This window comes from Poromitra crassiceps, assembly GCF_964638095.1.
Source record: "Poromitra crassiceps genome assembly, chromosome: 15".
NCBI classification, from domain to species: Eukaryota; Metazoa; Chordata; class Actinopteri; order Beryciformes; family Melamphaidae; genus Poromitra; species Poromitra crassiceps.
Window position 1 is genome coordinate 45,577,132 of NC_139634.1, and position 15,698 is coordinate 45,592,829.

At 43.2% G+C, this 15,698-nt stretch overlaps 1 protein-coding gene across 2 annotated transcripts in view; it reads left to right on the plus strand.

Moving 5' to 3' along the window:
* The window catches only part of LOC310789855 (adenylate cyclase type 2), an 84,728-nt gene that overhangs the window by 60,986 nt on the left and 8,044 nt on the right, over positions 1-15,698 (plus strand). For both annotated transcript variants that reach the window (XM_083651555.1, XM_083651554.1), the window contains exon 20: positions 13,493-13,577. In XM_083651555.1, the coding sequence (XP_083507681.1) occupies positions 13,493-13,577 (85 nt within the window). The remainder of the gene's footprint in view (positions 1-13,492; positions 13,578-15,698) is intronic.

A 15,698-nucleotide genomic window follows, 5' to 3' on the forward strand; every position in this document is an offset into this window, starting at 1 on the left:
GTATACATTGAGATTCAGTCTCTTCTATAACACAGTGTATAGGAGAATGTATGGTTATTACCTATACGGTAACACTTTATTTTAAGGTACACTTATTAACCACTAACTAGCTGCTTATTAGCATGCATATTAGTAGCATATTAGCTGTTTATTAGCCATTATAAAGCACTTATTAATGGCTTATTCTGCATGATCATATTCGACAACTAGTAGGCCATTAACTACGAGTTTTCCCTCAATAACCTCCTAATTACTGCTTATTGATAGTAAATAAGCAAGTTGTTGTGCATGAATTATGATCCTAATAGGCTTTGCTCAGTATGGGCATTATAAGGTGGTAATACCACAATAATAGTTATTCTTTGTTAATAACTCTTAATAAATATGGTCTATTCCATTTAAGAAAACACAAAACTACAAGTGTTACTAGTGTCCAATTAACTCCAAACTAAGTCTTTATAACTCAGAATATGTTCGCCAATCTAAAGTGAGGTCTTATTCATAATTACTTCATTAGTAGTTTGACACTTATTAACCCAAACAGGTTCCCTAATCTAAAGTTGCCTCCTCTTCATAGTTAGTAAGTCGACTACAACACAAAACTATACAATTAACAGACACTATTCGGTATATGGTTACACCTTGAAAGTTTGTTAGGTCTGTGATTCAAATGTCTATTCCCATTCAGTGGTAGAGGAACAAAGTCAACACAAGTAGAAATATCTCCTTTTTAATGGACCACTTTTTAAAACATTAAAGAACAGATTTATAGATACTGACAAGAGCTTTTAGGTGTAAAGGATCACACAGATTTAAACCATTTACAGTAGCACCTTAAATACCATATCTGATGACAGGCCAGGCAGCAGCACAAGAGATTACATTCTATACTAGCCGGCATCATCAGGCATAGGGCATGGGATAGTAAACAGTTACTGACAAGACTAAAAGTCTAAAGTGCCATAAAGTGCCATAAAATACAATAAAATAAAATCATTGCAATTTGGATGGAGGTCTTACCGCCGTCTTCAGGACGAAGGGTACAATCACCTGACCGTCAACTATCGAGAATTTTTTGTTGACCCTGTTACTGGTGCACATACAACCTGGAGAGACTTTGGGGGGTTTTCAAGTCAACAATCTGGAGACTAAGAGGGAACCGCACAGAAAGTATGTTGAAAGATCACTTGGATGTAATTGAGTGGACTTACTGGTGTGGAAACCAGCACATAAATGGACCACTTGGAATGCTTTTACATGACATCAGGAAAAAATATCCAGTATGAAGCCTGTGTGAAATGTAGTTGCAGATAGCAAGTTGACTACCAGTCAAAAAAATTGACACATTGAATCTACCGTTTTTCATTATCTTAAAGCCGTTTTCATCTAAAGTCTTGTGCTTAAATGCTAGCAATGTATCTTTGTTCCTCTACCACTGAATGGGAATAGACATTTGAATCACAGACCTAACAAACTTTCAAGGTATAACCATATACTGAATAGTGTCTGTTAATTGTAGTAGTTTTGTGTTGTAGTCGACTTACTAACTATGAAGAGGAGGCAACTTTAGATTAGGGAACCTGTTTGGGTTAAAGCAGCTACGAGCAACTTTTTCGATTGTTATTAAACAGTATAATTACAATATTGATGCATCACATCTTACCTATAATAGTAGCTGAGACCAAAGCCGTGTGAATCGGAGATTGCTCCCTTAGATGATTATTAAGTCTGTGTCTGTCTAAACTCGCGTCAACAGGGGGCTCTCTCTCTCTCTCCTTACCGCCAAACCGGATAAACGCGGAAGTGAAACCCGGAAGTGAAACGCAGCTGCCTGCCTTCACCCGTTCGCGCTGCCTAGCAACATAGCATAAACAATGTGAACGCCACGCATACTCTCGCGAACATCTCTCGTTATATTCTAACAGGTTTTTGGAAGTTATTTTGTGGTTATGGCCGAAGTGGCTGCTGCAAACCGTTTCATTTCACTTCCTGATCTGCCCTGGCCACAGACAGACTAACACTGGCCGATTCACTCGGGCTTCAAGCGAGACTACTCTGCGTTGGTCTCGTCTACTATTAGAGGTAAGATGTGATGCATTGATATTAAATTTATACTGTTTAATAGGGTTGCACGGTATACCGGTACTACAACAGTACCGCGATACCCTGACGTTAAAAAGGATACTATACCACGTTAATTTAGTACCGGTACTTTTAAAAATGACATGAGTTGCGTTGCATCCATGTGCCACCGTCTGTTTCTCCACCGGAGTCTGTGTGCTGCAGCTTTGCTCTGTCTGTTTCAACTCCCTGTGGGCGTGCCAAGTCCGCCCTCCCCTGTCTCACTGACACTCCACTCTCCAGTCCTCTGTTCAGCCGACATGCAGTGTTGCCAACTTGGCGACTTTGTCGATATATTTAGCTACTTTTCAGACCCACGTGGCGACTTTATTTCTCAAAGGCAACTAGCGACAAATCTGGCGACTTTTTCTGACCATGGGAAGCAACGTTAATGTGTTGAATCTCTACGGATTTTGCCTGCTGGCTTTTCTCCCTCTCTCTCTCTCTCTCTCTCTCTCTCGTTCGCTCTGCCTGTCTGACACACACAGCGCTTCGCCTTCACTGCAGCCTCTATCCTACCTGAGAGCAGCAGGATAGGGTTTGCTTGTCATTTCTAACAGCGTATGTTGAATCTGGCCCACACGGGCAGAGTCAGCACTTAATATTACAACCATACAGTCAGATTACAACGGCTATGCCGAAGCATGCACGGACATCAAAGCTGTCCGTCTTTAAAACGATGTTTACACAGGCAAAAGGGAGACAACACGTCCACTTGACTTGCCAAAGCATCTCTCCAACAGACGATCCGACTAGTACAAAGTGTCACAGTTTAGCGAATGTGATAACGTCAAGTCAAGCGAGTGTGATTTATTTTGTGACAAGCAAACGTTTTTCAGTTCGTTTGACGAGGCAATTAAAGGCAATGCGCCTAACCTCTGCCAAGGGGGTAGGCTATATGACGGTGTTTAAGAGTGATATGAGGTTGCAAACTGTATAACGTTAACTGTCAAATAAATCACATACACTAAGTATAAGGAACATCAGATTACTGCATATTACCATGTAAAAGCTTTAATAACACTGAGAATTATTTATTTATTTAGAATAATCCATGATTAATGTTATACTAATTGTCAAAAACTCACCTAGCCTACATGTATGAACAAACAAGAAAACACTTGACACCACATAGGCTACCACATACATTTTATTGTGGAAATAAATAAAGATACATGAGATTAACTGTAAATCTGTCACTTAATGATGAAGCTCAAACTCAGATTACACTAAAGTAGACTGAACAGACATTATTCTATTCTGCGCTCTACTGAACACATTTCCTCATTTTCTATTGAGTCAAATGAGATGCCAGCAGAATCAGTTGAGGCAGCCTTCCCCAGCTATCTTTGAACACCACATAAAGTATGATGAAGACTCAAAACATGAATTTTAACTCCCATGTTCTTCTGTCGTCCATTATTACACGACTTTTCCTGTTGTTTTAGCTTTTTGCCGTGGTATCGTTTAAGTATCGAGTATCGCGATATTTAGGCAGGTATCGGTATCGAAGTCATAATTTTGGTATCGTGACAACCCTACTGTTTAATAACAATCGAAAAAGTTGCTCGTAGCTGCTTGTACCCCCCTGGACCAGCAGCTGGATCGTAAGGTGTATTTTGTGTTTTTTTTTTTCTGTGGAAAAAAAAGTTTTGGGAGTTCAGGGCTGAAACTTTCCCCATCATGTTTTTTTGATTTATCATGGTAATTCACCCTTCCGCCATGCTAAAAAAGTGTTCCTGGCAAAAAGTAAGTGCTATAATCACGTTAGAACCCCTAAGAACCAGCAGCCGGTGTATTAAAACCATTAAAACCACTTTTTTGAGACCTCCAGGAAATTTTTACAAAATTAATCTATTTTATTTTTTTCAGCGGGCATCCTGGACCAAACACCTTTAAATTTGACCTTAATATCTAACCTTGGAGTTGGTTGAACAATTTGGTGGAGTTACAAGCATTCAAAATCCATTGCATATTTTTCCCATTGATTTCTATGTTAATTTAGCAAAAAAACAAAAAACAAAAATCGACTCCCACCTACTTTCCCCAAAAATAATTATTTTTCTGATCTTACACCTCTCAGCTAGAGTCAATACATCAAATTTGTAGCTTCTATTGTGTTTGGCCCCACCCCTGTATTTGATCAGTGCTGGCGTAGCAGCCAATTGCATGCAGTTTAACATGAAATACACAGTACAGTGGTCGTCATAGCAACATGTCACATGACCTGAGAACCCGGATTTTCCAGTGCAAACTACTGATTTGAAGCCTTTAGACCGAGATTGATGGATCAATGAAGCTATCTTATGTTTTTTGTGAAAATTAGCTGGCAGTCGAAAATTAGCAGTTTCATGATTTTTTCCTGAAACTCACCTTCATTGACAATACGTCCGTATCTCCGCGCTCATTCGTCGGAGCGACTCGCCGATAGCATGACTGGAATCGCCGTCGAAAATTGACCATAGATCTCTAATATCGTCGTGTTTTGTGGTTGTAGGAGCTTTCTATCGCTCCCGGTTTGAGGTGCGCTCAAAGCACCGATGCACAGTAAATCCAAAGCCGTGAAACGAGGCTCTTTCTCGGGTAATGTTGCTGGACGCCTCGGTGCGGATGTCTGTCTGGATGTCTGCCTCTCTCTACGTCTCCGTGCTGCTCTGGGAGCAGGTGACCACAGGCCAGTCACCCGGATGGCAAAGATCGCTCATGAACAACATCCGGGTCGTCTTCCAGATACATCCTGTGGACTTCCGTGTCACAGAACCGGCGCGTATCGTCGTTTGTCGATCAATATCTGGCAAGCAGCCAGATAGGCAAAAAATATGGATGGATAATAAGGATTGCAATAATCAAAAGATGAAATAAGTAAGAAAATAATTCCTCCGCGAAAAATGTGAGAAATCCCAGGCTAAAATAATCCCACAGGGATTATCCAGGTGGCATTGATGGGTATGCAAAAAAATCATATTTTGTCTTTTCTACTGTAAATTTGATTGTACAGTAAGTACAGTAAACTGGCATTTGAGGGGTTAAAATTCTGAGTAAGCATGACATGTTGATATGAGGTATGAGGGATGAAGTTACCAATGGATAAGAATCAATATAAAAATCATAATAATAATTATAATAATTATTATGAATATAATTGATTATCAATATCCAGCTGCTGGTTTAGGGGTTTTAACAGGCAAAAAATAAAAAAAGTCAAATTCTCAAAAGATGAAAGATGTAATAAAATAATTCCTCCGTGAAAAATGTGACAAATCCGAGGCTAAAATAATCCCACCGGGGAATATTCAGGTGGCATTGATGGGAAGGAAAAAAATAATAATTTTGTGTTTTCTGCTGTAAAGTGTAAGTACAGTAAACTGGCATTTGAGGGGTTAAAATTCTGAGTAAGCATGAAATGTTGATATGAGGTATGAGAGATTAAGTTACCAATGGATAAGAATCAATAAAAATCATAATAATAATTATTATGAATATAAAAAATAACTATTGACTATCAATATCCAGCTGCTGGTTTAGGAGTTTTAACAGGCAAAACATATAAGGAGGGTACAAGGGTTAAGTGTCAAACTAGTAATGAAGTAATTATGAATAAGACCTCACTTTAGATTGGCGAACATATTCTGAGTTATTAAGACTTAGTTTGGAGTTAATTGTACACTAGTAACACTTGTAGTTTTGTGTTTTCTTAAATGGAATAGACCATATTTATTAAGAGTTATTAACAAAGAATAACTATTCTTGTGGTATTACCACCTTATAATGCCCATACTGAGCAAAGCCTATTAGGATCATAATTCATGCACAACAACTTGCTTATTTACTATCAATAAGCAGTAATTAGGAGGTTATTGAGGGAAAACTCGTAGTTAATGGCCTACTAGTTGTCGAATATGATCATGCAGAATAAGCCATTAATAAGTGCTTTATAATGGCTAATAAACAGCTAATATGCTACTAATATACATGCTAATAAGCAGCTAGTTAGTGGTTAATATGTGTACCTTAAAATAAAGTGTTACCAAATATACTTTTATAAGAAATCTTTCTGGCTCCTGGTTTCGATTAATTTGGTTTATATCAGCTGTTATATATATATATTGCTGATGAGGAGTGGTTGAAATTCCATTCTCTAACACATACATACACACATACATACATACTGTACATACATACATACATACTGTACATAAATACAGTGTACGTACAATGTACATACAATGTACGTACATACTGTACGTACATACCATACTGTACGTACATACATACATACATACATACATACATACATACAGTACATACATAACCCTAACCCTAACACCACATGAGTTACACTTGATATGATTGGTATGGACTTTATTTTGAATAAATAAACAAACAAACAGTACATACATACATACATACACTATGTACGTACATACATACATACTGTACGTACGTACGTACGTACGTACGTACGTACATACATACATACATACATACATACATACATAAATACATACTGTACGTACATACAGTAATACAGTAATACAGACATACAGACGCACACACACACACACACACACACATACATACATACATACTGTAGCGATCCGGGGTTTGGCGTGTAATGTGGTGTTTCCGTGTTTAGCTAGGAACTGATATGTGTGGGTGTGTTCCTAGGGGGAAGGGTGTGTATGTGACCATCCTGTCTGAGGCATGGGCAGTCAAGCTATGAGAGAGCGTTGACTGGACGTGTGTGGAGCTAGCAGCGAAGCTACCGCTAGGAGCTGATGTGTAGCCAAAGAATAAAAGCCCTGTACCAACTTCAAGTCTCCTGGTTCCTTGGACGAATACCTGATTCGTTACACTGGTGTCTAGAGGTGGGATCGATATCCCTCTGCGACGGCCGAGAGGGGAGAGGGTGAGAAAGAACGGCAAAAGAGACTGTGTGTGATACAGCTTTTGGGTTCAAGCGAACATAGCGGTAGTAGGTTAGCTACCAGGGGTGCTAACTGCTAAGAGCACCACGTGCGATGGTGCGCGGCGGAGAATGGCCATCGGGGAACGGGAGGAAAGAGGAGCTGACGACGGGGATCAGCTCGATGCTGGCGGGCATGGAAGCCTGTGTGTTGAAAGAAGTCAGACGGCTGGTGGAAGCGACTCCTGCCTGGGCAGTGGAGGTGATGCGGGCGCTGCGGGAAGTCATGCAGCGGGTGGATTTGATGAGCACAGAGGTAATGCAGCGGGGAGAACGGCCGGAGGAGCCACAAAAGAGACTGTGTTGGACATGCGGAGAACCGGGCCATCTAGCGAGGTGGTGTCGCAGCGGTCCCGGGGGAAAGACCAGGTACACGGCGCGACGGTACTGGGAAAGGCCGGGAGCCTGCTGGTTATGTGGAGCGATGGGACACCTGGCCAGAGAGTGTCGAAAGGCTGTCGGGGACCGGGGGACAGCGGGAGAAGAGAGACGTGCAGGCGGCGGGCAGGTGAGACTCTGTTGGACGTGCCGTTCGCCTGAGCACTTAGCCAGAGAGTGCACGGGGACTTTGGGGAATGGGGGAGACATGCAGCCGGAGCAACAGGCAGCGGAGCAGCGGAGCAGTGCAGAGCCGGTTATTCAGGGCAGGAGAGTGACGTTTGAGCCGGCCCAGGCTAGCTGCTCTGCATACCAGCCGGTAGAGGGGGACATCATCATCAGTGACGAGACAATCAGGAGAGCGGGGATCGTGCTGAACAGCCAGAGGGAAGTGAGAGACATTACCTGCAATGCTGTTGCAGTCGGGAGAGCGACACTCGTGTCTCCGGGTGAGCCTGGGGGGTTACCGCCGGGGGAACCGGCCCAGCCTAGCCGCTACACCCCCCCCCCACGGTTGCACTGTAGAAAGCCGAGGTGGAGATCGACGCCGGTGGTGTTCGCCCTGCTGCCCTCAACACGCCGCCCCCTGGGGGAGCGGGACGGGAGGATGAGCGAGTGCAAGAGGTGGAGCCGACAGACGAGGACAGGGACATCACGGATGTCACAAGGGGTGAGTGGATACGCAGACAGGCGGAGGACGCGGATATCGGCCCGGGGATCACGTGGGTGGCGGCCCGACGCCGGCCCCCTGTGGAGGACATTTGCATGTTTTCCGGTGCCACGAAGGGACTGTGGGCCATGTTTTCAGACCTGCATCTGGATGAGGGGATGTTGGCGAAGACAGGACATGGAAAAAAGGGGTTCCAGTGGGTTCGCCTCGTGCCACAACCCTGTACCAGTGGTAAATGTGCCCACAACCCCCTTCCTCTCGGGGTAAATTTGTTAAGTTAGCACTGACTTCTCTAACAAAAGAGATGTAAAGAAAGAATGTTAAACGAAGATGACCACTCGGTAGCGCTGTAGCGCTCTCTGCGCACTGAGGCAGAACATACCAAAGATCGTCTAACAAGAGAAAGGTGATCACTCAGTTTGCAGAACGTGTCAACAACTTCATTTAAAGGGGCAGTAACATAATGCAGATCTTGGTCTGACTACCCAGGTTACACATACATACATACATACATACATACATACATACATACGTACATTCATACATACATACATACATACATACATACATACATCCTGCCTTTCTCACTCACGTGAGAAATGTTTTCTTCATGTGCTCATTACTGTAGTTCACGCCAGAGCCATAATAGGAGAGTTGCAACATCTCCATTCACTCCAATGGACCCGTTTTTAGCACGAGCCCTTTAACAGCGCAATGCATGTTAGATTAGCATGCAGATGCTAATGTTAGCGGCTAGTTAGTTATGTTACATGGCAGTAAAACGCCACTGAATGACCAAATGGATATAACTTTTAACCATTTTGAGTAACACTGTTTCCATATGGCCCACCAGCGTTAGTTAGTTGTTTATAATGTGGCTATATTTATAACGTTCTCTATCTCTGATACACTGAAAATACTGCCTGTCATACAAAAAAAAGAAAGAGGGGTTGGGAGGCGGGCCATAGCGTTTCTGTCGATGATTTGATTTGACAGTTCTGGGCACTGGCGTTGGCGTTGGCCAATCCTGGCATGTTCCGCCCCCAAATCCAGTGTGTTCTTGCGCAAAGCAAGTGGGTTCTGGGACAAACACGCTCGCTGAGGCGCAAGCCAGTTACGTTCTCTGGAGCATTGCGGTAAATACAAGATTCCTGGAATGCGAGTTTAACGAACCAGTTACATGTCCTCTGCATTCTACATCAAATTAAGACATTACTGTTTTATTTTGTATGACATACTTATTGGCCAAGTTATTAGTTAGTATAGGCTAGGAATTCTGCCACTGTCTATGTATGTCTGTCTGTCTGTCTCAGTGTTGGGACTAACGCGTTATTAAGTAACGCGTTACAGTAACTAAGTTACTTTTTGCGGTAACGAGTACTGTAACAAATTACTTCATCAGTAACGTAACGTACTTACAATTATTGCGGTTTAAACAGGCTCGTTACTCGTTACTTCACTTTTTTTAAAGTCGAACTGCACCGACATTTGCGCGTGAGCCCCTTAATCACTGTGAGTACTTCCAGGTGAAATGATTGTGCAGGACCTACAGCAGCGAGGGTAGAGAGGAAAATGCCTGGAGTCTGACGGCGGTCTGATGAGGAAGTAATGAAACGGGTCATTTTGCGCGTGCTGTGTTGTGTACGGTAGCGGTGTTCACTTCACGCAGCTCGGCAAGTCAGTAGCATAGAGCCCTCTCCTCCTCGCTCCTCTCTCAGGACTCAGGCTGTCACCAGTGCCCTGCTGCACCAGGCAAGCACTCGTCTCTCACTCACATATTCCCCTCACGTTGGAGGGTGTTCACGGTGTGTTTCGCGTTGTTTGGTCATGAAATGGAAAAAAAAAATGCCTGCAAGTCTGCTGCCTTTTGGAGATGAACTGCTATTAAAGGCAGCCGCGACGAGCAGCTGCTTTGGGGCTCTGCTCTGTCCTAGTCTCGCTGGCCAGAGGAGGAGGAGGCTGGCCAGCGAGACTAGCTCTGTCCCTATCTGCAGCGCAGTGTTTATGTCAGGGGTGGGCAACTATTTTTCATGGGGGGCCACATGAGAAACCCAGATTGTTGCCGGGGGCCGAACAAATATTGTCATGCCATAACCCATGGATGGGCAACTTTGATGATAGAGAGGGCCACAAAAAAATTTCCTCGCTACCGGATTTTGCTGAGGGCTGAATGGCGCCAGCGCGAAAAATTTGGGGCATTTGAAGCCAGGTTTAGAGGAATAACTCATTTTAAATTAACAATTGTGATGTCATTATTCAGTCTTAACCACCAATATTTGATCCTTTTCCTCACTCACTCCTATGTCACCACCTGCTCTCCCTGCAGGGCTTGAAATTAACTTTTTTCACCACCTGCCAATATGGCTGCTAGATTTTAAAGTTACCAGCCAATTAGAATTTCCACTAGCCGAAATGTTTTTCTTGAAATAGGCTAAACCAGAATATGAGTGGGTTAATTTAAGCATAAGTATCAGTAAGTGGCCCGGGATTCTCAAAGCCTGTGTTGAGGGTCACACAAGAACAAAAATGCACTCTTGAAGCTAAATAAATCCAAAACCAACAAGTTAATTATTTAAATTTCTACTTCAATGTAGAACAGTCATTTCTTACACATGAGATTACTTTTAGCCTTTTAGTCATAAATATTATTGAAAGATATTCCATATTCCAGACTGAAATGCTATAACAGAAGAGTATTGCCCAGAATGACATGAACATTTGGACACTATTCAGCGGGTATATTGCATGTTGCGTTCAAGTGCACTGTAAAAAAAAAAAAAAAAAAAAAAAATTTTTTTTTTTTTTTTTTTTGCAATTGCATTGCGGGCCACACAGGGGGCGCCCGCAGGCCGCTTACGGCCCGCGGGCCGTATATTGCCCATGTATGGTTTATGTTGTTCAGCCAGGATATTATAGACTACTACTGATACAGTTGTTAATTATACACTGCCAAAGGTGTACTGGCTACTTTTTGAAGGCAACAATAAATATGCCTCAATGCCTAAATGTTGTGTTTTCTTGTTCCACTACTTTTCGTTGTAGTGATAATGGGTACAATGGTCAAATTTGACAGTTGTCTTGTCCCAAACTGTGCTACAGCAACCCCAAAATAATGTCTGTGCATTAATACGAGAATTGAGAGTAAAGAAAAAGTTACTCAAAAGTTACTTTTCTAGTAACTAGTTACCTGGAAAGTAACGAGTAACTTAAAGTAACTAAGTTACTTTTCAGAGCAGTAACTAGTAACTGTAACTAAGTTACTAATTTAAAGTAACTTTCCCAACACTGGTCTGTCTGTCTGTCTGTCTGTCTGAGCCCAGGCTTCCTCTCCCTGCCTTTTGTCTGTCAGTCACAGAGCAGAGTGTGAATGTGGTCTGGAGTATCAGCTCACCCTCATTTATTGAAGGGCTTTCTGCAGGCTCTATTCACTCTGAGATACAAGATACTGTTGTGTAAGGAATCATGTCATGGAGGAAAGAACGTGTCTGATGACAGTCTGTACGGCTTTAACCGTGTGTGTGTGTGTGTGCGTGTGTTTAATTGTTTAATGGTTTATTGTGGATCCCCATTAGTCTACACCAAAGGTGAGACTACTCTTCCTGGGGTCCAAACACGTAAAATACAAACATAAAAATCCAAAAGCATTGGAGTAAAAACAACACAACAAAAATAAATAAAAACAAACAAAAACAAGTGAGTCAAGGCTCACTCAATATTCATGTCAATCAAATATTAACAGTATCAACTCTTCTCATAAACAAAAAGAAATGTATCGGTCTTCCTGAGTAATTGCACCAGCAAAAACACTTATCCTGACCTTATTTTTACCATACTCACATGAAACAATCATATTATAATTGAAATACTTGATTACAATATATAATACATAATACATACCGTATTACAAATTCCTTCCATGTTGCACAATTAACAAATCAGTAAATCAAAGACCAAAATCTATCTTATTATTCATAACTGCAATTTTTAACTTTATTTTAAACATAAATTTGTTCCTTACCATAGTTATATTTCTCTGTATTTTATTCCAGTAAGCAACTACCGTCTTTTTCAGTGCATTTGTTTTTGGTAGAGGTAGAGTAAACCGTGAATCTAATGCTTGCCTTGTGGTATATCCATGTCTAGACTTATTTGGGTCTATCCTTCGTTCCACTCATCCAGGACAGAGCGGCATGCATCCCACCGACACCGCTCCTCACAGAGCAGCGTAGAGCGAGGCGTGCCGCCCTGTTCTGAGCGAGCTGGAGTCTGTTCAGGTCAAGCTTATGGCTCATTTCCACCACATTTTACAGCCCTGCACAGCCCGTCACCACTCGGCTCTACTTGTTTCAACTCGATGGACGTTTTGCTTCCACCGCTGGTCATCTGCCCCCGCCCACACCTGGTCGTCATAGCGACCGCATATCTGCCCTCCGCCCATATTCCGAAGTAGGCTATAACATAACGTTACAATTAAATCCATACACAGAACTTTTAAACTGTTTATGAAATACTGGTGCCTCTAAATGACCTACAGTGTACATGGGCAAATGTGACAATCGGCCAGGAGAATGGATATCACTTTGTTGTTAGTCAAAACTCACATGCGCTGCGCGAGGGACGGGCGCGAGGGACGAGGGACGAGGGACGGGGGTTGCGCTAGAGTGAAACCTGTACCCCGGCGGCCTCACCAGGCAAGACCGCGGCTTCACCCGAGCCCCGCCTGCGGCCTAGCGGAGCCGACGCAGCACTCAACTACAAGCGCTTCATGAGCAGCGGACTTTTGGACAATTGAAACCACCGCCACGATTTTATTTCACCAGAGGCGAAGGCAGCAACACAAAAGACTGATGGAAAAGCATAACAGAAGAGAAGGTAATCCCCACTAAACTGGTATGCAGCATTGCATTGACAGTCAGTAGGATAGACAGAGTAAACACGATTCTGCCTGGCCAATCAGTCATCTACAATGTTTTCACGTCACCGCATGAACCCGGGTTCACAGAATAGAACCTCGACGAGGCAGGTACGAAAAGTAGCACGACTCGACCCCAATACAACCCGGGCTGTCCCCGTTTTTGATCGGTGGAATGAGACAAAAAAGCGAGACGAGCTGGGCGGGGCCGCGTTGATACCAGCGGTGGAAATGGGCCATTAGAGGCATTGGACCATATGACTGGACAGTAGTCCAAGCGTGCTAAGACCAAAGATTGTGATAGAAGCCTCGCTGTACTATTAGTCAACAGATTTCTACACCTTCTGATCATTGAGGTACAACAGCTCATTTATGTGTGTGTGTGTGTGCGTGTGTGTGTGTGTGTGTGTGTGTGTGTGTGTGTGTGTGTGTTGTTTTCCTACAGGCCCGGTGTCCTGAAGGAGCCTAAGATCATTGCTGGGGTTTGGCTGTTCATCTTCTATTTCACATGCCTCATACTGGCTAGACAGGTGTGTGGGTGGGTGTGTGTGTGTGTGTGTAGGTGTGTGTGTGTGTGTGTGTGTGTGTGTGTGTGTGTGTGTGTGTGTGTGTGTGTGTGCGTGCGTGGGTGGGTGGTTTGGGTGTGTGTGTGTGTGTGTGTGTGTGTGTGTGTTTGTGTGGGTGTGTGTGTGTGTGTGTGTGCATGCATGCGTGGGTGGTTTGGGTGTGTGTGTGTGTGTGTGTGTGTGTAGGTGTGTGTGTGTGTGTGTGTGTGTGTGTGTGTGTAGGTGTGTGTGTGTGTGTGCGTGCGTGGGTGGGTGGTTTGGGTGTGTGTGTGTGTGTACTGTGTGTGTGTGTGTCCGTGTCGTGAGAGAGAAACAACATCGATGGACATAAAAACAACGTAGGGAAAGCTCCATACTGGAAACATTTCACAGATCCGTGTAAAAAGCTAACACTGAAACGTGACAATGGAGCTCTAAAATACATTCTTTTTGGACACCCGACCCAGCAAAAACCACATGGGATAGTTTAATGTCCCGATTAAACAACATGATCATTGAGTTGGTTGAAAAACAAAGTCTTTATTTTAAGTTATATTTTGGAAATTTGCTTCATTAGTCAACCAAAGTTTACTATAGAAGTGAATGGGCAACATCATGCGCCCTGTATTTAATGTATTGGGTACCTGTGATCATCATTGTAGGGGGATACTCACACACACACACACACACACACACACACACACAAACACTGTATTATAGGCTACTTGAATATTTGGGCGATGTATCCTTTATCTCACCCTGTTGTATCTTTGCTTTTGTCATGACACTATATAAGAAGTAACAAATTACATGGAATAACAATTGCCACGATTTTGCATCACTCCATCCGTGGCTGTACCCCATCTAGCCACAACCCAGGGATGCCTTTACCCCATCTAGCCACAACCCAGGGATGCCTTTACCCCATCTAGCCACAACCCAGGGATGCCTGTCCCCACGGTTGCCACACGCCGCACGTGGTCGTGGGACGAATTTGCCCATTTGGAGTCAAATAGATGATAGAAAAGGGGGTGATTGACAGATCACCCGGCCAGTGATCGCGCCAGCTTGCCAATCACAGACCAATAGCTGTCGGAGCTGCGGCTCTGGGGAACACCCATCTCACGTGAGCTTGCCAAGGACTCAAACCATTCCCTCCCACTCTGCTGACGAAAAATCAAGATGGCGTCGGCCAATGACTCAACTCCAAACGGGAGACCAAAATCAATGGGATAGTTCTCTCCATATTTTTTAGGGCACAGGAGAGATGCATAATTATTAACATAGCCTATTTTAGCATTAGCTAATACGAGGGGTCAGCGTAACATCATGACACCCGGATATGCCACCCGGAACCGCAACAGTAAACTAGTATGAGTTGTGCCAAACAAAATTAATATCTCAAAAACTATACATCACATCGCTTATATTTTGACATTGTGAGTGAGAGCAGAAGTAGTTCAAGGGTCTGATGTATAATATATGCATGTCATGTTAAAGTTGTATGAACTGTCGCAGTTTTTAAAATGCAAAAGTGAAAAAAGGAGCTTACTGGTTACTTTTTACGAGAAATTTAATCCAGAAGTGTTGGTACACAGTTAACCTCAGGTTTACATACAATGTACAACTTCATACAAAATAAGAGACACGGGCAGGAAAACGCAACGCATTTCAACCTCACTGGGTCTTCATCAGGCTATGGCAGCTGGGCGTTTTTAAAATGAAATGAATTGAGTAAAAAGCACAGCGTGCTAGCGCGAGACACTCAAGGCTGGCTCCATACGGTCCCATTATAAGCTGCCGTTTGAATGGTAAATAAGACTGCATTTATATAGCGCTTTTATCCAAAGCGCTTTACAATGTGCCTACATTCACCCATTCACACACCGAAGGCAACCAGCTGCCACAGACATCGGGAGCAATTCGGGGTTCAGTGTCTTGCCCAAGGACACTTCGACATGCGGACTGGAGTAGCTGGGGATCGAACCACAGACCTTCTGATTAGTGGACGACCTGCTCTACCTCCTGAGCCACAGCCATTTGATCCCTCGTCTAGGCATTATAATTAACAAATAGCAACCCAGGTGGTGCTGTTCACACTGAAAT